Here is a 21,815-nt window from a genome sequence, read left to right as displayed (position 1 = left end):
GGACTCTGGGTAGAGCGATCATACTGCTCCGCGGAAGCTGCATTCAGTAGGTACTTTGTCATCTTTGGTAGCTTCTTTTCACGCTCTTCTCTTTCTAACTTTGCCTTTCGTTTAGGCACACCACTTTGATGCTTCCGATCGAGCATTTTCGCATGAATGGACGCTAATTGTTCACCGCACCGGGCACTTCGTCAGTCCGACGCGACCGCAGGTGTCCAACGGTGGCCATCCCGGTGACTGGTGCACGCTGCCTGGATGGTTCGTTGCTGGCCGAGAGTGGTGCGCCCCCCGGGAGCTCCTCAGTGGGCGGGCTTATGCAAGCTTAACCGGTGGCTCACGGCTGAATCATAGCCCGCGATCAACTTTCTTTCATAGACGCGCGCCGCGTCTGTCTGTTACTAGCGCCAAAGCAGGTGTTCACATACGCATAGAGTTTCTTGTACAACTTCCCTCCTTCTCCGTACAAACTCATTCCTTCTCCTGTTCTGGTCTCGTCTTCCTATTGGCTAGGAGCAATGGTCTGTTTTGGGAGGTTCTCGATTTTTCTTTCGCCCCGTCGACGCCGAGCGCGAGAACGAAGGGGAGAGGGCGACTCCTAGCGCGGGCGAAGTTACGCACCCTCCGTCGCCTCTGAGTCATCTTTTTCTACTTCTTTCTGGAAAGTTCGGCAACCAGTCTGACCTACTTTTTCCGTCGAGCGTGTGCGAGGGTGCGCAGCCACTAGGCAGGAATGGGCCCTGGAGACTAGGCAGGAATGGGCCTTAGTGTCCAGCTCTCCAACTTCCCCCTTCACTCTTCCACAACCCTAGCCCGAACAGTGAACATTCCATGCCCCACGGCGCGCGGACAAAAGCACGTGAGACGTCTTCTTTCCTTTCCTGCCTAGACTCTGCCATCAGACTCATCATCATATGCTATCGGACTCATCCTCCCCCTCCCTAATTACCATCACGGTAAAGAAAAGTCGAATGGAAGGCACTGTTGGGTACTGCAGCACATCCTTTCTATGAAAAGGACAGCGGTGGAACTATTTGAGAGGTGGAGGGTGGCGGGGTGGTGACGAGGGGCAAGGAAGATTTAGGTCCTCATCCCATATTTCATGTTTTAGGTGTTTCCCTCTTGCCCATCCTCTCCAGACAGCACTGGATGACGGACTGACAGGAAACCACGAAAACTCTTCTAAGCAGACATACCTCGCTTCGTAAGAAAGAGGGCTCCGCAGAAAATTAGCTGTGAATTATCAGTAATTAAGTCAGGATTTTGGTAACAAGATATTGTTGTTCAGTTCGAAATGGGTGAAACTATGGTTAGGTATCTCATTGACATTAATTAGTCGATACATATGCGCGGTTGCCACCAAAGAACTTAAATACCAAAATACCCTGAGAATGCTTACACCGATGCAACACTGATAAAATGTTGAGCGTAAGAAAGACATGAAACTTCTGCCATGAAGTGAATGAAAGTTATTTTGACTAATGCTTGATTCTGGAAATGTTGCAAGGGGAACAAGTGAGTTATGTAAGTACCATGCTACGAACTTAATACAGTAGCATATGTGACTATGTATGAATGCGGGTGAAGAGATATTAGGGTATTGATAATAAAATTGGAGGGGACACTTAGGCTTTGCCTTAAGGGTATAACGCGACAGTGTAATAATGAATTCCCATATATGCAGAAGGTCACCCTCTACTTTAGATTTCAAAGATCCCTGGGAGTCCTCATACCCCTCCTGGCCCAGCGGTGCAGCGGTTAAGCAATGCGCCACTACCCTGTGATGGCAGGTGCTCCCAGCGGTGGGCCTTGTGCGACCCAGGTTGCTCTTCCCGAGTGACCAATCATTAATTTAACTGCCAGTACCTGCCATGGTGGGCTGCTTCCTCACTATCTGGTGGGCAGGTTGTGATGACGCCACAAGATCACATGACCTAGGTGGCTCACCTGCCTCCTAAGTAGTTCTCTGGGCACCAGCTGCTCGTGATTTTTTGCTCACAACACTGACAACGCCAATGCCAGATTTTCTGGGTAACGGGGCCTTCAGCACTGTTGCGTTAAAATATGAAAGCATCTTGATCAGTAGTTTTATGCCATATGCTGCTTTCCTAGTTACTGAGTGATTGTGCTTGCTAAATTTTAAATGTTTATCTAATTCAACTCCAAGAAATGTGGTGTAGTCACTGGTATGGAATTCATAGTACCAGATGCAATCCCAGATATAGACTCAATGCAACTGTTATCCAAAGAATTGTACAGTCAACAAAATAAGGTTTACTATAACTATTATACGATTCTTCCTCCCTTATTTAATGCCTGCCTGGTAGTGCTTGCACATGGTGAACCACACCTGGATTTCGCAGTGCAGGCCGGTGCAGGTGGCAATAAGCGGATTAGAGAAGCGCGCACCTTTTCGCTGTGCTCCTGATTCCCTAGCATGGTGGCTGCTGTGATGGCGGTGCAAACTGCATACAGTAAGTTATGCTGATGGTCCATGAAAAAAATTTGTTTGCAATACCTGCTTCTTTTCATAGCATGTTTTGTGGGCGAGCATTTCTTTTAGTCGAACTAGCTGTTCTGATATTCAAAATTATTTGAAAATATTCCTAAATATCTGATTCGATTCATAGCCAATTTTTATTATTCACATTAACTTTACAACCAGAAAATTAGAGGGGACACTTAAACTCTGCCTAAAGTTATGATGCAATAGCATTAATGGGTTAATGCCTATATATGCGGAACTGAAATATATGCGGGCAGTATTCTCTGCTGCGTCAGTTAAGCGATGTACCACTGGTCTAAGCTGCCACCGGTAGGGCTTTTGAGACCCAGGTTGCTGTTTTGAGCAACCCCTTGTGACCAATCATTAATTTAACTGCTCCCTGCCATGGTGGGCAGGTTGTGATGATGCTGCAAGGCCACGTGACCTAGGTGGCCCACCTGCCTTCTAGGCTACTTTTCTGGGGACTTTTTGCAGATTTTTCGCTCACGGCCGATGCCAATGCTGGCTTTTCTGTGACACGAGCTCCTTGACGCTGTCGTGTTAAAATTTGATATTTACATACCTCCAGTGCTAAACACTTACCCAGAGCCTCACATGCAACCTGGATGATGGTACCTCCAGTGCTAAACACTTACCCAGAGCCTCACATGCAACCTGGATGATGCCACCAGCCATCGATGTCACCTCCTGTGATGCCTGCATTGGCCACGCAAGCCTGCACATGTGCATTACAAGAGGCACTCAGTTGGTCAACAGGCACAGCAGCCATCAGTAGATGCTAAAGCACCCCATGACACTCTATAACAAGCCGTATAACGAAGCAGTTGGATGAACAGCACTTACCTCAGATGTGTAGAAAGAAAAAAACTGTTACATGGCTTGAAATTTCGACAGGATGTCACTGGAGTGCAGTTGGCACATTTGGCGACCATAACTGTTTCAAATGATGTCGCACAGAGCAGTGCTACAAAACAGGTTAACCCAGAAACAACCCTTGTCACAGGTCCAGAGCAGCAGCTGCCACACTACCCCACACCTGTGTTTTCTCAACCAGCTGCACTCCAGATTCCACCAGCAAAATATGTGCATGGTTCTCTCTTGTTTTCACCACAGCAAGTGCGGTGTGCGTCATCTATTTTAAAGATACCTATGGTGAGCTGCCTACAACCGGGTGAAGACAGAGCTCAGGCAGCCAAAGGTTGAGCTGGTAAGTGTGACCGCGCGCTGGCTGAAGGACATTGCAACTGTCGCCTCCTCGATTTCAATGCCAGCCAGACTTGGCAGGTCAAGCCTTCTCCTACTACCCTTCCTTGTACTTGCCTATTCACTAGCCTTCTTGCCTCCTGCTACGCACACGCAGCGAGACAAGGAAAGCACTAGCGACATACCGTGGGAAATGGGCAACCATTATTCTCTCTCTCTCTTTGCAAGAAGTGCCAGAAACTGATGCTATGGCAAAAGCCACCACCCCCCATTGGCAACCCCACATCTTCATGAGTAAAGAGCCAAGGAACCTAAAAGGGCCCCGATGCAGTGTGCCTGACATTGAAATAGAGAAGGCATGGTGTTTAATGGGAAAACGCACTGTCTGAACACCTTCGCACGTAAAGCCATGACAAAGCACAGAAAATATTAGTAGAACCCACCACCCCAACAAATGTCCTGCTGCAGACACTGAAGAAGCAGAGGAGCAATAAAACAAGCAACTGCAGTCATTCGTCCCATTCTTGGAGGACAGTGCCCAGAAGTAAAACAGCCCAGCAGTTTCCTCGCACCACGGAGCAAAGCCCCATGAAGTCCTTCTCACTTTGTTTGCGACTGAAACGCAACCCAGTGACAAAAGGAAGTGAACAAAGTTGCACCAAATAAAACACCAGCAAGACAACTGGAGTGACCACACATCTCAGCTGAGCTAGGCTGCGCGCTTTCCCTGCTGCTGTCCCTGTGTTGTAAAGAAAACAAACAAAGGAAAGACATGCAAATGCCACAGATAGACTTCGAAGGGAAAAAACGCAAGAAATGGCAAACAACTGGGAACGAAAGCTACCCCCATCACCCTTGACAAAGAAATGCCAACAACTCTTCCATAATGACCAGCAACTTGGCAGGGAGCCATGGCATCCAGTGTCCTGCTGTTCAAAGCAGCCGCCATCATGCAGCTGAGAGTGGACGTTCCTGCTGATTGCATTTCACGGTCCTAAAGTGCAACCGTATACACACGGCCAGGCGCCAGTACCAGGTCTCCAGAGGGGTGGGAGCAGGGCGTAGCGGGGAGTGCCAAAAAAATATGTAGGCTACCTCTCCAGAACATGGTCTCTAAGCACTTGCTTTTTCGGAATTCGAAAGCACTGAGCATGAAAAGCATGGAGGAAGGCTAGAGCAGCTTGCATGGGTGGTATTGGCAATGAATAAATGGACTGCAACATAATTGTGTCTTCATAACGAGCGCTCATCCTCCGCTTTACCATCGTGTAATCATCACTAATGTTTGTGTTCTGGCGTTCAGGCCCTGCAGTTGTATTGCTGGCATTTTATTTGGAGATCACAATGCACCTCAACTGCCGTGCTCCAGAAATGCCACTCCTGGGCCAGTGCTGTTCCTCACCTGAGCACAAACTTGTGCAGTGCCTTGACAACAGCCAGCTGCACTCTCCAGGTGCCGCCAGCAAAGCTCCGCAGCAGCAGGTCGCAGAGCTGCCCCCGGTGTTTCTCTGCACAACACAGGCACTCTTGGAACCTAACATTTCAATCAAGCTTTATTAAACTGTGGGAATTAACGTCCCCAAGTGACATGAGGGCAATGAGGGCTCCAGATTAATTTAGACCACCTGTGGTTCTTTAACATGTGCTGACATCGCACAGCACAATGCCCTGTTCGCATCATAATTCCAAAAAATGAGTGCTGTAGTGCACTCTGCCCCTAGCATGGCAGATAGGCAAAGATTCAAAGCTCCCATTAAAGGGACAGTGAGGAGAACTCTATAAATTTTTTTTGTTAGCAAAAGCTGATAGTTCGGCATTTCATGGCTTTGTTGCCGCTTGTCCGGGAGCGAAAGATGCATTTATTTCAAAGAAATTTGGATTCGAAGTAGAAAAAGTTTTTCCCGCCCTACAATTCAAACTCCGCGCACTCTTATGACGTCACGGCGTCCTCTTATGGCTTCACAGGATGGAGTGACGTGAAACATGACGTAAACGCAGACTCCGTGATATCTGGCGGCTAGCCGTACGGTCTAGCAGCAGCCGAAATGAAAGCTACCACCGCCGCACGTTGAAGGCATCTGTCGGGGGTCGTTACCGTCGCTTCATTTATGTTTGCACCGGTGTCTTGCCAGCGTTACGATAGATCCCGTTCCCGAACCCGCCAACGAAGCTCTCACAAAAACTCCGGCCTGCATTTCAGTGACCTCAGCCTCACAGAGCATGCGATGCTTTTCAGGCAGCACGGTTAGGTTAGGCACCAACGGGTCGTTTCCCCCTTCCTCAGTGAGCAGCCGTTGCTAACTAAATATATTGACCCCAGCGCGGGGAGTCGCGAGGCGCGAGGACAAGGTCGACATGTCGCGCCTATCGGAGGCTGGCCGAGGCTTTTGGGCCAATGGATTGTGATTCCTTGAAAGGCGCTGTTGCACGGTGCAGCAGGCGGCATCGAGGAGGTTTCTCACGGTTGCAAAGGCCAGGTTATTTATTTATTTTTTTGCCACGAAAAACGAATGAGTGCTCAAGGGCGCTCACGTTTAAAGTTGGCGGGAAAGTAAAACTGATGCACGACGCTTCAACAGGTTCCGCGCGTTTCCGGAGGTACGGCGTCCACTGGATCGGGTTCTCTCGTCCACTTGCATGTACATCCAGAGGTGTACTGTGAATAGATTAAATAAGCCGAGAACTCGAAGAGAACAGCTCCGCCCAACTGCCGAAGCTATTGAATGGAGCCGCAAAGAAACGAGTTGGAGGAGAGCAGAGTCACGGTCTCTACAGGTTCCAAATCTCTTTTAAAGCGCCAGCTTTACTGGCCGCGAACTTGTGATTTTGCTGTGGCGGCGCTCCGAGGAAGCACATGACGTCACAATGCGCCTCGCCGCAGAGCCGAACCGGTCTGGCCAGGCCGGCAGCGGCTGGCGCACTTGGCGCGAAATACAGATGTGCTTCAAGTCTCCGCCAGTGCGGTCAGAGTGCGCCAAAGCCGGCGAACGCGTCGGCGGTTAAGCGCAGTTGGAGGAAAGAGGGTCTCGCTTTGACGTGACATCGCCGTGCAGCGCGCGCATTACGCCGGAGTATAAACGCGCCTTAACAGAGCCTGCGCTTAACCGCTAACCAAAGTATTCCGTGGCGGCGTCTATGGGAGCCACTGAAACACCCCCCGCACACTCACTGAATAAATAAAAAAAAAAGACCTGTGCTGAGGCTCAGAATCGAACCAGGGTCTTTGGCATTTGAGGCGGAGACGCTACCACATTGCCACGACGGCTCAAGGTTTAACCATGAATAAAGGCGCATCTAGTGAATGCACTCTTCCGATGCAGAAGTCTCCACGCTTTCGCTATGTATATCCTTGTCTAACAAAGCTAGGCCACCAGGAATTTTTCCTTAAATGCCTTGTATTTTTGTCTCCTGTCCCTAATAAACGATTTCCGTTATGTAGTTCGAAGTTGACTGGCACAGCCAGGAATGTTTCGCCGGGCAAGCATATGAAGACACAAAAGCTCTTTATACTGCTAACTGCCTTCTACGATCACCGACCATCATGCCATCATAGTTTTTCATCGACCGTGGCGATCATCTGACCAGCCTTAACAGGCTCCTTCAAAGGTTAACTAGCACTTGAAGCGGCACTTGCAGTACCTCTACTGTTCGGCGCTTGTAAATCGAGGCGCTTCAAAAACAAAACCACGGGGCACGCAAAGCTCGTAGACGCGAAGCGCCATAACAAACTGACTCTCTTCTGGCCGCCTGTGGCGCCACCAAGCATCGGTTTTATTTGCTTCCAACATTCAGGTTGTCTTTTGTCTGTCTTCCTTGTGTGATAAAAGTGCACCATCGGTTTCAAAACAAAACTTGCTCAATATTGAACCGCACAACCTTCCTTTGTCAGCCTCAGAGATTCGTGGCATCCATGGAGTAGGGGAAATTCCTCCAAGGTGGCGTCTCTAGTCCTATGAAGTCATCACGCTTGTACTTGTGAGATTGGCCTGTGGTGGCGATACCTGTATTTTGGTTCTTGCTATTTTCTACGTTACAAGAGCTTTGTTTTCAATAAGAGTGGCGTTTTTGTGATTAGGAGCTGGTGTTCTAACGATACAAGCCAACTTCAATTTCACCTCAGTGTCCCTTTAACGTGACCCACCTTCTGTCGGGGCTATCCCAGGGCAGACATTTGGGCTAGCTGGTATTGATTCATTATGACAAAAAACAGCGCACATTTTGACGAAAAGCAAGGAAAAAGAAGGAAGACACCACCAGCGCTGATGGTGTCTTCCTTCTTGTTCTCTGCTTTTCGTCAAAGTATGCGCTGTTTTTTGTCATGATCTATCCCAGGGATCCCCCCCTTCCAAATGAGCTGTGTCAATCAGGAAAACCTCAAGATGGATAAGCTGGTGCACATTCATTTTAGAACAAATGGTGAGACAAACTATATCACATCCTCTCTTCAACCCTTGTTATGCTTAGCTGTTTATTCTGAAACTCTGGTGCTGAAATGCAAGAACTGCGCATAGACATATCACTGAGATGTGCTTGCAGGAGGGACTGCCACAGCCACTCCCAACCACTACCAGGATAACGGAATACTGCTTTCACCAGTCGTTTTTTCAAACTTAGCGTGCTTGTAAACAATTTTTCTAGCCATTCTTCAAATTGTCCGCATGTCTTAACTGTTTCTAGTTTTTTAGGTTGGCAGGCACCGTATATGTGCTGGTATGATTTTATGCACATGTCCGAGAAAGACTACACACTTGGCAACAGCCAACTGTGCGGTCTTCGATGAGGCCTAGCGTAAAACTTCCTCGGAAGGCCAGAATGCACCTCCCAAGGCTAACCTAGCTGCCACTGACTGGTAGGGAGAACTTGTGATGCCCATCTCCAAATGATCCTGCAACACAGAAGGCATGTGGTGATTTCTGCTGCATCACACACACTGGGTGCTTGCGTGGCGGATAAGCATGCCTGCTCCTTCTGCACAATCAAGAGTGACTGTGCAGTGACATGGTGGCAGAGCTCACTCCACTCCTCTCCACTCACCCTGGGTGGCTGGTGCCTGCTGTGGCCATGCCTGTCCCAGGGCTTCGAGGGTAACCTCCTGGAAATGCAGCTGGGACTCCAGGTCCCAGGGTTCCTCATCGTCCTCCTCGGCTGCACCGCCTTTGCTGCTGCCTCGGTTTGCCACACACTGCCAACAGCATAATGCAGTTTTAATAACTCCAACTACCAATAGGCACAAAAATGTCACTGGCATGTGAGAACAACTACATGTCAAAAGACATCATGAGCAATGTTCTACACACATTTTGCAAAATACTGCCTGTTTGACAGAGGACCCACTCAACTTTATTCGTAGGGAGTGCCTACAGTACCACTGAATAGTGCTCATACTAAATGCAGTTGGCGCTGATGCACCATCTGACACTGCTGAACGCCAGTTATGTGCCCGCTTCTGTAATCCAATACACCCATGCATGAGCAAATCCACTTGCTGTCATACCAGACTACTGCTTTGAGAAGAAAACTTGTCTTCCAACCTCATAATAAAGGTTGGAGAAGCTATAGGAGCCATATACCTGCAAAAGCTGCGAAGGAACAACAAAATAGTGAAGAAGTGTGTGTGTTGCAGAGATTAGTGCTTATCTAATCACGCTTATTAACTTATATACAATGAAAGTAGTATGCTAGCTGATGTTTTAGGTATCATCGATTCTATGTGCTTAACATTACTGCGGCGCATATGCAGTAATGTTGCTTACATCACATCAGGTTATTTTTGTGAGCGAGAAACTACTATATTTACTTATGTAATTTGAAATCTTTTTAGTTATGTTAAACCTTCAAAAAAGGGGTGTGCAAACTACGCGAAGATTTCGCAAACATAGCCTAAAAGCTTTACAAAGGTCATAACACACAATGTATCAAACACATTGCTGCCTTTACGTTGACCTCCCAACTTGCACGCATCCCTTGCTGGGCAAAAAAAGTTGACTCCAATTACAAGTCGATGCGTAAGTCACGCCACTCCTGCCTCGCCCCACGTTCTCCCCCAGGGTGGCATGGCATAATGCGTGCAGCCCAAAGAGATAGACATGCAGCAATACAGTCAATCAGAGGCAAATGTAAATAAAAAGCGATCAAACGGCACCCTCGTGTGCAGCCTAGCTGACTAAGGCAAACCGAATGACGAACAATTCATTGGTTTTGGATTCCGGCGACTGCCAGCTCGGCGAGCCAGGTAAACACCATGCAATTTGACATTTTTTTTTTTCCAAATGGAGCTTCATGTATCCTTCCAAAAATGGGCACCAGCATGGGGTGGGTGCATGCTACCCACAGCTCGGGCGAAGCTATGCTAGACTCCACATATAGCTCGGTGCCGCATATAGTACGTCGACCCCCCCCCCCCCCCCCCCCCCCTTCAATTTCAAATGGTGGTTTTGGTGAAAAACTGTTAACTTACACGAGGCAATATACCGCATATTGCACATTTTGGCCTTTACATTCCTTGTGGCCTTTACATGCGTTGTGGTGCGGCCATTGCTGCCGTTACATTGCTGCCATTACATTGTCGTTATCTCCTTCATGGCTATTTAGCTGGTGCTGACTCGTTTACATTTGTGTGTTGGTGTGTCTCGGAAAAGGGGGTGGGGGTTATCAGGTGATGGAGGCACACTGCTTCCAGCGCCCCCCTAGTCTCTCTCGGCCCTCCCAAGCATCGGGTATGACTGCTTTGGCTTGGCCTTGGCAGTGACACCTTCCTTAGAGCGGCATGGCGGGCATGAAGGCACCCCCCCACACCTTTAGCAGCTACATATGGCCACGCCCCAAGACCCTTGCGTACACGCGTGTGCATGCTGGTGGTCTGACACAGCAAGAAGCACAAAAATATGTGAGCAAATTTTTTTTTTTATAAACCCAGGTAATAATTTACGGGAACACAAATAGCGAGAAGGCGTAAATTATGCAAGTAAATACAGTATTTTAAACACAGTGCCACGGAGAAAGTAAGCATGAGGTGCAAGACTCATTCAGAAGAAACAGCAAAAAACACTCCATAATAAGATTTAAAAAAAAAAGGATTTTGTTTTCAACTAAGTTTTCGCAATTGTTGTCATCAATGATGATTGTGAATTTTTATGGCGCAAGGGCATCTGGGGCCAAAGAGCGCCATGGCACAAGATGTTTTCGGCTTCTCAGGGTGGGGCCAAAGACCCAATTCCTAAGCTTTTCACCCTAAAGAAGCCAAGCATCAGACCAGGGGAAAGCTTGTACCCACTGTATCACCGGTGGGTACCCTGCAGCACTAGGGATTGAACCCTGCACCTCCCGCATGCAAGGTGGATGCTCAAACCCCTAGGCCACCACTGCGGTCAATTGTTGTCATCAAGTTGTCTTTATATGACAGAGAACAGCTACTCTGTAGGTTTGCAATAAAAACTACCAACTGCAATGTTAAGGCCTCAGGTTTCAATACTGCTCGTGTGTCCTTCAAATTTTTTTTCTTTGGATTTCTGGTTTACAAGCAATTCAGGAAAAACACTGAGGCACTCAATCAAGTGTGCACTTTAAAAAAATAAATGGCAGAAGCAGCATTTTTTAACATTTTTGGCGAACTGCCTCAGCAGAATTTCATGGCTCAGCACTCATTCCTGAGAGCTTTAGTGAGGAGAACGTGGAAGTGGGGCCACAGACCATTTTACATGCCGTGCTAACTTTCCCTTACTTATGGTGTGATGGGGGCTCTGTCATTGGTTAGAAATTAACTGACGGGTAAACTAGTGGCAGTGCAAAAGCAGTGAAAGCCACTTGTGAATACGTGACTCAGTGCTCCTGTGAAGGCTTCCGGCATTTTCGTCAAGCAGGGAACCAGCAAAACAAATAAGAAAACTGATTTGGATCCTATGGTGTCTTCAGCTGAGCCGCACTGCCTCCGTGCTGGTGCTTAGAAAGTGACATCAAATACTACACGAGTGGCACGTCCACTTGCACCTCAGCCGAACATGCGAAACATTCGCAAAGTGCCGTTGCTCTTTCAGCCCTCTGTTCATCATGGCCTCCAAGACACTCGCAAATCTCAGAGGCCATTCTTACCATCGCCAACGACTGCAGTCAGCAATTTGTACAGTTAGCAACAACCTCTTTAGTAACAGCACGCAGGACCGGTGTTCATAGAAACGGTGGGCAATGCAGGAACCATGCGCATGCTCACGAAATACTGCGATTGCGCAGGTCTGTCAGACACAACACCACGCATTATAGTCAAGGGTTCGACAGAATCCTGTCTGGCGAGGGGGAAACATAGTGGATGAATAAAACATACACTCGCCAAAAATGGGTTTTAAAATATGACGTTTCGGGACCCTTACGGGTCCCTTGTTCACGATGAAGATGGACGTAATGGGCCGCTTCTTATAAGCGCACTTGACAGCGCAGTGAATGGACGAAGTTATCCGTAGTCTGTATATAAAATGATTCTAAAAGCAGTCGGAACGATATAGGTTTCATTGTGTCCAGGATTGTGGCGTTTTCCCAGTCAATGGTGTGCTTCATTTCTTGAACATGCTCTGCTAGTGCGTTCGATGACGTGCGACATTTGCTGACGTCGTTCTTGTGGTCTCTTAATCTTCTCTTAAATCGCCTGACTCGCCAATGTATGATGCATCGCAGTTTTTGCAAAGGATTTTTGTACACAACTCCGGGGTAACGTGGGCGCTCCAGGCGATCTTTAACATGACAGAGCTGTTGTTTCAGCTTGCTGGATGGCACGTGCGCAATGCGCACATCGTATTTTGCAAATATCCGTGCCAGAGCCTCACTTGTCCCCCGGGCGTAAGGTATGCTCGCGCGCTTCTGTTGTCCGATGAGTCGGGGCTCGGCAGGTTGTAGAGAGCGGCGTTGTTCGTTTTGCAGCAGTTGTCGGGGATAACCATTCTTCTCGAGGTCGATGCGGACTTTTTTCTGCTCCGAATAGCGCAGACCGGGACTGGAGCAAAGACGAGCTCCACGTTTATATAGAGCGGACGCGACGGAACATTTGTGGCCATTGGGGTGGGCGGACTGAAAATCCAAGTACTTCCCAGTGTGTGTGGGTTTGCGGAAAACGGTAGTGGCTAGACCATCGGGAGTGCGGAGAACAAGGACATCAAGGAAAGCAATCCTTTCGGAGACTTCTTCTTCCATTGTGAATTGAACTGTAGGTTGAAAAGAATTTAGATGGTCCAGAAATGGTTTGGCGTCCCTGCGATGAATCACAGAGAAACAATCGTCCACATAATGCAAGAAGAGCTTCGGACGAGTATGGAACGATTGGAGGGCCAAACTTTCAACTGATTCGAGCGCGAGGTTGGCACAGGTCACGGATACCGACGCACCCATAGCCGTACCAAAGACTTGCTTGTAGTATTCGTTCTTGAAAATGAAATATGTGTTCTGCAGACAGAATTTCAGGAGGCGGCACAGATCAGCTGTTCAGCACAGATCAGCACAGATCACCCGTAGTGGTCCCGAAACGTCATATTTTAAAACCCATTTTTGGCGAGTGTACGTTTTATTCATCCACCACGCATTATGCTTGCCTGTTTCGATGCATACGCTTTAGAGCAGCTAGAGTAACTTCCGAAAATTTCTTTAAAATATGCTCACTTGTGATGCTTCGTCTGTTTTTTTTCTCTTCGTCATTGCTTCTTATCGGCCACTGTGTAGTGAAATTGTCTGCGCCAACAGCGTTGTCTGTCCGCGACGTCTGCTAGCGGGCGCTGCACGATGCAATCGCACCGCGCTCTCGTGTCGTGCTCGTCCTAGCCGAACGTACGGCGCTGCACAAGTGGCATCCAGCTGAACGCGGGGCACCGCACGAGTGCGTGTAAAACTCCACGCGTGCTGTCAGCCGAAAACACCATAAATAACAATGGCCGTCTGCCCTCCTGTCTTAACAGTGCTGCCAGAGGGTGGCACGTCATTAAAGACTAATCAAAGACTGAGTGGCCTACACCCCTTTTTCTCCCACCTGTACACATTGCTGAACCACTGTCACACCTCACTACGTCGGCGCACTCGCAGAGCATTGCGGATTATCGCTTTCCCTTACCTGCTTACAGGAACACCGGAACAAGGGGGGGGGAAGAAGGGAAGTCGCTTTCCTAACGTTTCTCCTGAGGAGGCATCACTTCCCTCCAGTCTCGAACAGCTTGCACTCAGATCACACTTCTGACAAATGCTTCAATTCTAGGACGTCAGTAATGTAAAGCACAGTGGAGCTGAGCTGGTTGGCTTCGTAGCCAGTTGTAAAGCATTTTGTTTCAGTAACCTAATCCAATCATGTCCCAACAGAAGTCGTTGTTTGCCTGACCCCTGTTCATGAGCCTAATTAGAGTTAAAAAAGACTATGCACAAACTTTTTCAATGCAGCCGATCACTCCTCGTTTGTACGTGTTTTTTAAAGCTGCCTATTTCAATTCAAGTTTTACATGCATTACCAAATACACCTTAGCACAGTGAAAAAATAAAAAATACAAACAAATATAAAATTTAACATGCAAATAAAACATGGGATAAATAAATAAATGACAAAACGAACTCGAAGTCTAGCTCCCACCCCCCACTCAGAAAAAAAAAAAAATTCCCAGAGTCCCTGTTTGCTTATCAGGATGCATAAAAGCTGATGCCTCCAGAGAAAAAACTTGCGCTTGTTGGCTGAACGTTAGAAGACAAAATAATGTGTTTCCTTCACTGGTGGTGTTCACATTTGATTACAGCCCAACAGGTGCATACGTTCTGAAATATTTACAGGCCTTCAGCTTTCTAGTACTGTCACGTGAGCGCCATTGATCCGTCAATGCCCCTGTGACGTGACGGGGATATGTGTAGCCTGTTATAACGAAGTCTGCGGGAAATGGAAATCACTTTGTTATATACGTTATTTCGGTATATCTGGACTATGGGGGAAAAAAAAAGACAAATATGGTAAAATTATTTGTTGACGCTGGAAAAAGTGGACCTGCGCTCCCTGAGCATGTTTCACGAGTGCGGACTTCAGGATCGTGGCCTTGTTGCCGTTCAACTGTGAACCGAAGTTCTGGCTCTCAACTCTAGAGGTCACCAGCTTAGGGGCACACTCGGCACCGGTAGTGGACCTTAAAGTTGGCAATAACCCCATGGGCTGCAGCTTGGTGGTAGTAGTTGGGGGCAGGAACAGAACCTTGACAGCGTTCAAGTGTGCACTGACGTGTTGCACAGTACAGTTGTCAAGCAACATCAACACCTTGCACTTCCTTTGGACCATCTCTTTGTTGGCGAGCCACTGGCCAAAACGTGGCATCCATGCCTTCTTCTTGCTCACGTATGTCACTGGCAAAGCCTTCTTGGCTTTGCTAATGAGCAACAAGCCTCGCTTGTTCGTGCAGATGACCACCGTGATCCATTTTTTGCTGGCTTTTCCTCCCCACACATTTGTCTGTTTTGGCAACAGCTGGACGAGCAGTCCTGTTTCATCTGCATTGTAGATGTTTTTGTCAGAATGTGCAAGAATTCGATCGTGATTCTTGGCCATCCAGTGCTCAAGTGACCCCTCGTCAATGGACACGGCCTCTGCGACGATGTTTTTACACGTAATGTTGTGTCTCGCCTTGAACCGCTCAAGTTACCCATTTACATTTCCTGCACCAGCATGATGGGTACATTGAGTGAAATGTCCTTTGATTGCGCATCCAAGAACCACCTGTAAAGTGCGGTTTCTACGTCGCCATATGTGGCGCGCTGGATCCTCTTTTGGTCTCCGCTGCCAACGTCATCGATCTTGCTTCCATTCTTGATTATAGTTGAGAGTGTCAACTGAGTGATTTCATACTTTTATTTATTTATTTTTATTTATTTATTGATACTGTCAGCCGTAAGGCCGTTACAGGGTGGATGCATACAACTCAACAAGTACACACAGCCACAAGTACAATATTTATACAACTATATGAAATCATCTTGCCAGCAGATAAAACCACAAGTGCGTCAGATAGGTAAGCGTTCATAATAATACGCTCGGCTTCAGACCACCGAGGATTGGAACCGCAGGTAAAGAACATAATGAATAACAGCAATGGCAAATGGTTTCTATAGGCTTAAATAACGGGACATATAAGTTTCAAGCTGGTGTAGATTGTCTGCTTGTAAAATGTCCTGAGGCAAGGAATTCCATTCAGCTATGGTTCTGGGGAAGAAGGAGCATTTAAAGGAATTGATTCGGGCCGGCATGGGTGTAACCTGATCTTTGTGAGAAGATCTCACAGCTCTAGAGGAACGCTGTTTCAAGTAGTTGCTTGTGTTCAAGTTGAAGTGGTTATTATATAACAAATGAAACATTTTTAGCCTGGCAACCTTCCTTCGCTTTGAAGGTTGAGGCAAGTTTAGTTCACGAAGCATGTCAGTCACTGAATCTGTAAATCTGTATTTTGACAAAATGAACCTAGCCGCCCTTCTCTGAACTTTTTCAATTCTGTCAACTTGGTTTCTCTGGTGCGGATCCCATATGACGCTCGCATATTCCAGTGTCAGTCATACCAGCGCGAGATAGGCTGTTAGTTTTGCTTTCGTGGACGCAAGCTTCAGTTTTCTTCTTATCAACCACAGTTTTGTTTCGGCCTTTGAGCATATGTTATTTATGTGTGTGTCAGTTTAGATTTGAAGTTACCGTGACGGCTAGATATCTGAAATGGTTGAATCGATCGAGTTATATAGTGTCCATCTATTTCATAATGAAAATAAAATAGTTTTGCCCTTATTTCCATGCAAAAATTTGCCTCAGAGGCATAAAAATGTTCTGACTGATGGATTATTATACAGTTGGTGCAAAATCTCTTCATCATATGAACTTAGCATAACAAACACTGGCTGTGAGCTCCTGATGCTCATGCTGAAATATGTTTAAAAGAGAAATTTAAAAATAAAATCAACATAAGTGTACGTGAGCGCAACTAACTATGGACCGCCAGACTGGACGCCAGTGGTTCTACAGCAACACCCCAGAACCAGCACTGTCTACTACTTTAGACCGATTTGTTGATGAAAATGAATAATGATGCCTGTGCATGATATTTTCATTTCAAATTTTTTAATGCGATACCTAAAATATATTATGCTAGCATTCTGTTTGGTTCCTTTTGTGAAACTGTGTTTCGAGTGGTTTTTCACTCAGTAAAACGTCCCTTTGAGCCATCCCCACTTAAAATAGTATTGGGGTAGTGGGTGATATGTCAGAAATATTTAAGGCAGGATAATGGTACAGCATACGCATCACAATGAAGCTGAATATACAGCATCTGAGGTGATTGCCACACCAGCCCGTTGCTTCCGGCTGATCAGCCAGACGCTAAGACCTGAGCTCCGCCACTGCTCCCTCCTTCTTTCACAGCTATTGTAAGCATGCAGCACATACACAGCTGCTTCAAATTTTATTGCAGGGCACAAAACTAGTCTTCTTGTGACGGTAATAGCAACAGTGAATAGATTTGCAAGCTACACTACAGAAGCAGGTGCCAATCGTTTTAACGCATACTCCAGGCACTGCCTTTTTTGTACAGTACATAACACTCAGTGCACCTCAGCAGTATCAAGAGGGGCTCACCTGTAGCAGGGGACCCTCGAGGACATCTAGCAGTGGCCCGAATAAGTCCAGCTGCTGGGCCTCTAGCAGTTCTGCCAGCTGGTGCATCGCCGACTCCCGGTATGCACGGTTCTCACGCCGACACTCCCGTAGCAGAGCCTCCGACACCTGCATCATTTATACATGCCACAAGTCCTCAACAACTGAAATCACAGCCACAAAAGGCCAAAATCTTGCAAGGCAGTAGCATCACAGTTGGTAGCACTATGGCTGCGTTTAGAAGAACAAAATGACAATCCGGTACTGAGAAAGTCCAGAAACAGAGCAATCGTTTAAGTGATGGTCCCATTGAGCTGCTCAGTTAGTCTATCCATTTGATGGTGGCAGACAATTGTGTTTCGGTGACTTGTGCCGCTAAGTCATGAATTGCTATGCAAGCATTGATGTAAGTGCCGTTTCTAGCTCAGCTCAAGGGGGGGACGTGGCTTTCAATCGTGACAAATGGCGAAAAATTCGGTTTTATAAAAATTAAAGTACCAGCGCGTATCACTCTCTTTCTGTGCTGTCTCTAAGTTTCACTGCAAAAATCTACCAGCGAGCACTAAAAAAAATTGCATTACCAACCATGGTGGTGCTTGAAATGGCCGAAAAATAAGAATTTTTTGAACCCAGCTGCCTTTGCTGCAGTGTGACTGAAGAAACCTTGTTCCTTCATCTTCAGAAGTGGTGTCTCAACTCTATTCTACACAGAGAATCAAAAAAGAAAAAGTAAAGGTTGTGTTCGAATAGCTACGCTTGCTCATCTCACATTGTACTGTTTTGAGTTCGGACTTTGGAGACACTGGAGAGTTCGGCAACATTCGGCAGAAAAGAAGTACAAAGCGGCATATTGTTACAGCAGTCGCAAGCAAAAGCCGCCAACGACCAAAATAGTAAAAAGACTTCTCTGCAGGCTGCTGCTACAAGTGAACACATTGCGTAGAGCATCATAACGAATTTCTGGGCACATAAGGCTCCGCTGGTAAAACTTCTGCGGCAAGTGACTTGGTCAGTGACGGTAAGCTCATGATGGACATTTTGGAAGAGCAAGAGAGCTTTGGGTGCTCTTGTTAACACGCAACAATCTGCTAAAAGCAGCAAAAAATATGCCAAGTGGAAAAAAGAGTAATCAAAACCAGGCAATCGGTAAGGCAGCCAAGCAATGCTGTATTCAAAATTCAGGGGGCCACTTTGTTGACCTAAAGTGCGGTGAGGCGAAAGCCTTTTGCTTGGTGTTGCTACTTGTGTCACTGATGTGTGGTTAAGGTTTTAATTAAGTACACAATTGTTTGTGAATCTTAAATGCTGGAGACACTGGAGGGAGGCATCTGTCTTATTCAATGCCTTTCTGCAAACACTCTCCAGCATCCTAGACAAGGAGAACTACATATGCGTTGGCAGGAAGTAGCGTAGTCGTTAACACGCTCGGCTACGGAATGGAAGGATGGTGGTTCGAATCTCATCGTGCACAAAGGCTTTTTTTTTTTTCATATCGAGTTGAAGAGCGTAACGACGGATGGACGGTATGACGTCACTTCCGTTGTCGTGACTTCCGGCTGGCGATGTAACAGATGGACAGGATCTCGACCGGGAGTATGAGCCATTAAAGGCCTTAAAAGGACACCAACAGCTGGTGCCTCCTAGAGAAGCAAACATGGTGCTCAACTTTGAAAGCTTTGTTATTGATGGGCTGTTGCTCACGTTGTGGAGCCGATTTCTTCAAGACTGTCTGGTCTATTTTGGCACAGTTTGTTTGTTGCACTCCCTGCGCTATGTAGAATACAATTTTTTTATTTTGTATGTTGATAAATGGCGAATTCTTGGTATGATACTGTTTTTCCAGTCCATATATCTACGGCGACTGCACTGCAAAAAATGACGATTAAAACTTTTGTGTTGGGGAAAAAAGAAATGATGTGCAGCGTACAATCCAGTCAAATCACATTTAGTCTAATCTGCAAGCCTTCTGAAAGGTGCAGAAGAGAGAAAATTTGTAAAACAAAAAGTTTGTTAGATACAGTGCTGAAACCTTGTGCACTTAAGCATTTCTAACAAGCAAAACAATTTTCATCAAATGTGCCCCCTCTTAAAGCAGCTGCAGAACAAACTGATGAATCACAATACCATGCATGATGAAGTGAACAACTTCAACAGAGGTACAGTCAAACCCGGATATATTGAACTCAAAGGGGATTGCAAAATAGTTTGAGATTTAAAACACAGCATTAGATGAGCTTACCTGTAATACAAAAGCATGAATACACTGCAGCTAGGCTAGAGAGGCATCTCCTACAGTGATGGCCCACCCACCAATGTCCTGGCAGTGTACTGCTTGCAAGGCATTGCTAGGTCTACCTGCTTTACATCAAAGCCACTACTGACGCTGCTTTGGAACTGTCCACTGCCCATCATAAGATGCCTATGCCTGTTACCAGTACACTACAAATAATCACTTATTACTACTAATGCACATTTGGTTTCCGCAATGCCTTCGGAAGTGAAGGACACTGTGCGAGGGCTGCCGCAAGGCTTTAGCTAGTTAGGTTGGCATCACTGTATAACAGCGATTTCGTGTGGAAAATGAGCACAAGGCGCCGCCCTCAAGCACACCCCACGTTCACCTAGTTGCGAATTCACAGCTCAATGAGGCAGTTTCATAGCGCTTGCGCTCTCAGCAGGTGCCCAAGGCCGCATAGCCAACCAGTCTCTGTGCACCGTTAGGAGAAGCGTTCACTGCAGGGGCTTGGCGCGTAGTTTGAGATGTCCAACAAAATTGTAGTTTGATATACAGTGTGAAGGCCACTCCAACCTATCTTACCCCTTCAAAGACGACACCATCAAACTATCCACTCCCGACACTTGATCGCTCCTTCCGAGTGCACATTAAGCCTACCGCGCAACACAACATAACGTCAGTTCCTTCAAGATCGGTGCAGCAGCTCATTGACCGTGCACTGGGCATCTCAGGGTACCGCGGCTTTATTTACCACCGTCCCTCCAATTCTGTCACCGTTCAAGTAGTGTCACTTGCCGATGCTGAAAAGATTTGTGGCATTGACAAATTATATATCAGCGAGTCACAGTATGTACCTGTACAGGCCTATCTAGCATCTGGACCCGGCTTACAAAGATGTGTCATTTATGACCTCGAACCTAATGCGCCTCCGAAGGAAGTGATGACGGATCTCTACTCCGACACTCACTCAGTGCTTAATGCCCGCCGACTAGGCAACCGAGGCACATTTCTTCTCCTGCTTATGGGGCCATTAAAACTTCCTACCCGATTCTTCTACAATGGACGAATCGTTCACCCAAAGCCTTTCCGTCCTGCACTATTCTACTGCTATCGGTGCCTGCGACAAGGTCACATCAAAAAGTGGTGCCCTGCATCCCAAGACACTCTGCCCAAACCACCAGCAGACGGTCTTCCCTCATTCAGGTGCCCATTCTTTAAGACAAATGACCACGACATCACTTATTCTAAATTCCCTCGAAAGAAACGTCGTCCGCTTGCTGCGCCTACTCAGGCTGGAGTCAAGATCTCCAACCGTTTTGCTGCTCTGTCGACAGACACAGATGAGGCAGATACTGAAAAACCGCCAGCATCTTTGCCTACACCTTCCGGTATCTGCCCTTCCTATGCCTCTGTTGTAAAGACAGGTTCCCATACCCAGCGGAAAAAAGAAGATGAATTTCCTCCAATAACCTCCTCTATGCCTGATGAGATCTCTGCCATCGATGACGCGATCGCCAACGTTCGCCAACAACTTGATCAGCTCTGCCGACGTCGCTCTCTCTTACTACAACGTCCGCATATACCGCCAGTTCAGCCTGTTTGCCAAGTGCCTCCTTTGTCCAATGTACACAGTCGTTCAGACTCAAAATATGACCAATCAGAGCAATCTGTAACAACATCTTCAAAGCCATCCCTCATTATCCTATTGCAGCAACTCCCTCAGATGATTGCATCTGTTCTGCAAGCGAATGGCTACTAACGCTACTTCCCATGTCGTGCAATGAAACTGTCGGGGTCTTACTAATAAGCTCCCTGAATTGAAGCTGCGCATTCAAGAAGGCAAACTCTCTGCTTGGGCTTTCCTTCTCCAGGAGCATAATGCCATCCTTCCTCTCTCTGGTTATTGTGCATATCACAATCCATCAATACCCGACCGCCGTAGTGGTCTTGCTCCTGGTAAAGCAGCTATATATGTTCATTGTTCGACACCACATTCTCCCGTCGACCTGTCTCGTTGGTGCAATACCCGACAAGAAGTAATTGCCATTCTCACTAAGCCGCAACGTACTTCAGTACTATTGGTTTCTTTTTACGGCCGACCCCAATCCTCTACACTCAACCTTGGATGGCTTACACATATGCGCACCTCTTACCCAGGTGTACCCATACTAGTTGGAGGAGATTTTAATGGGCCACATACAGCCTGGGGTTACACCCATAACTCTAAACGTGGAGATCAGATTTAC

At 47.0% G+C, this 21,815-nt stretch overlaps 1 protein-coding gene across 1 annotated transcript in view; it reads right to left on the bottom strand.

Annotated features, from left to right (window-relative positions):
* LOC144124506 (proteasome adapter and scaffold protein ECM29) overlaps positions 1–21,815 on the bottom strand; it is a 409,805-nt gene that overhangs the window by 26,215 nt on the left and 361,775 nt on the right. The window contains 4 exon segments of the mRNA XM_077657223.1: positions 3,139–3,218; positions 5,109–5,214; positions 8,741–8,888; positions 17,316–17,462. Coding sequence (XP_077513349.1) covers positions 3,139–3,218; positions 5,109–5,214; positions 8,741–8,888; positions 17,316–17,462 — 481 coding nt within the window.

The sequence above is a fragment of the Amblyomma americanum genome, chromosome 3 (assembly GCF_052857255.1).
Source record: "Amblyomma americanum isolate KBUSLIRL-KWMA chromosome 3, ASM5285725v1, whole genome shotgun sequence".
In the NCBI taxonomy this organism is placed as follows: Eukaryota; Metazoa; Arthropoda; class Arachnida; order Ixodida; family Ixodidae; genus Amblyomma; species Amblyomma americanum.
The sequence above is the reverse complement of the archived record's forward strand: the minus strand, read 5'-3'. Positions and strand labels throughout refer to the sequence as shown.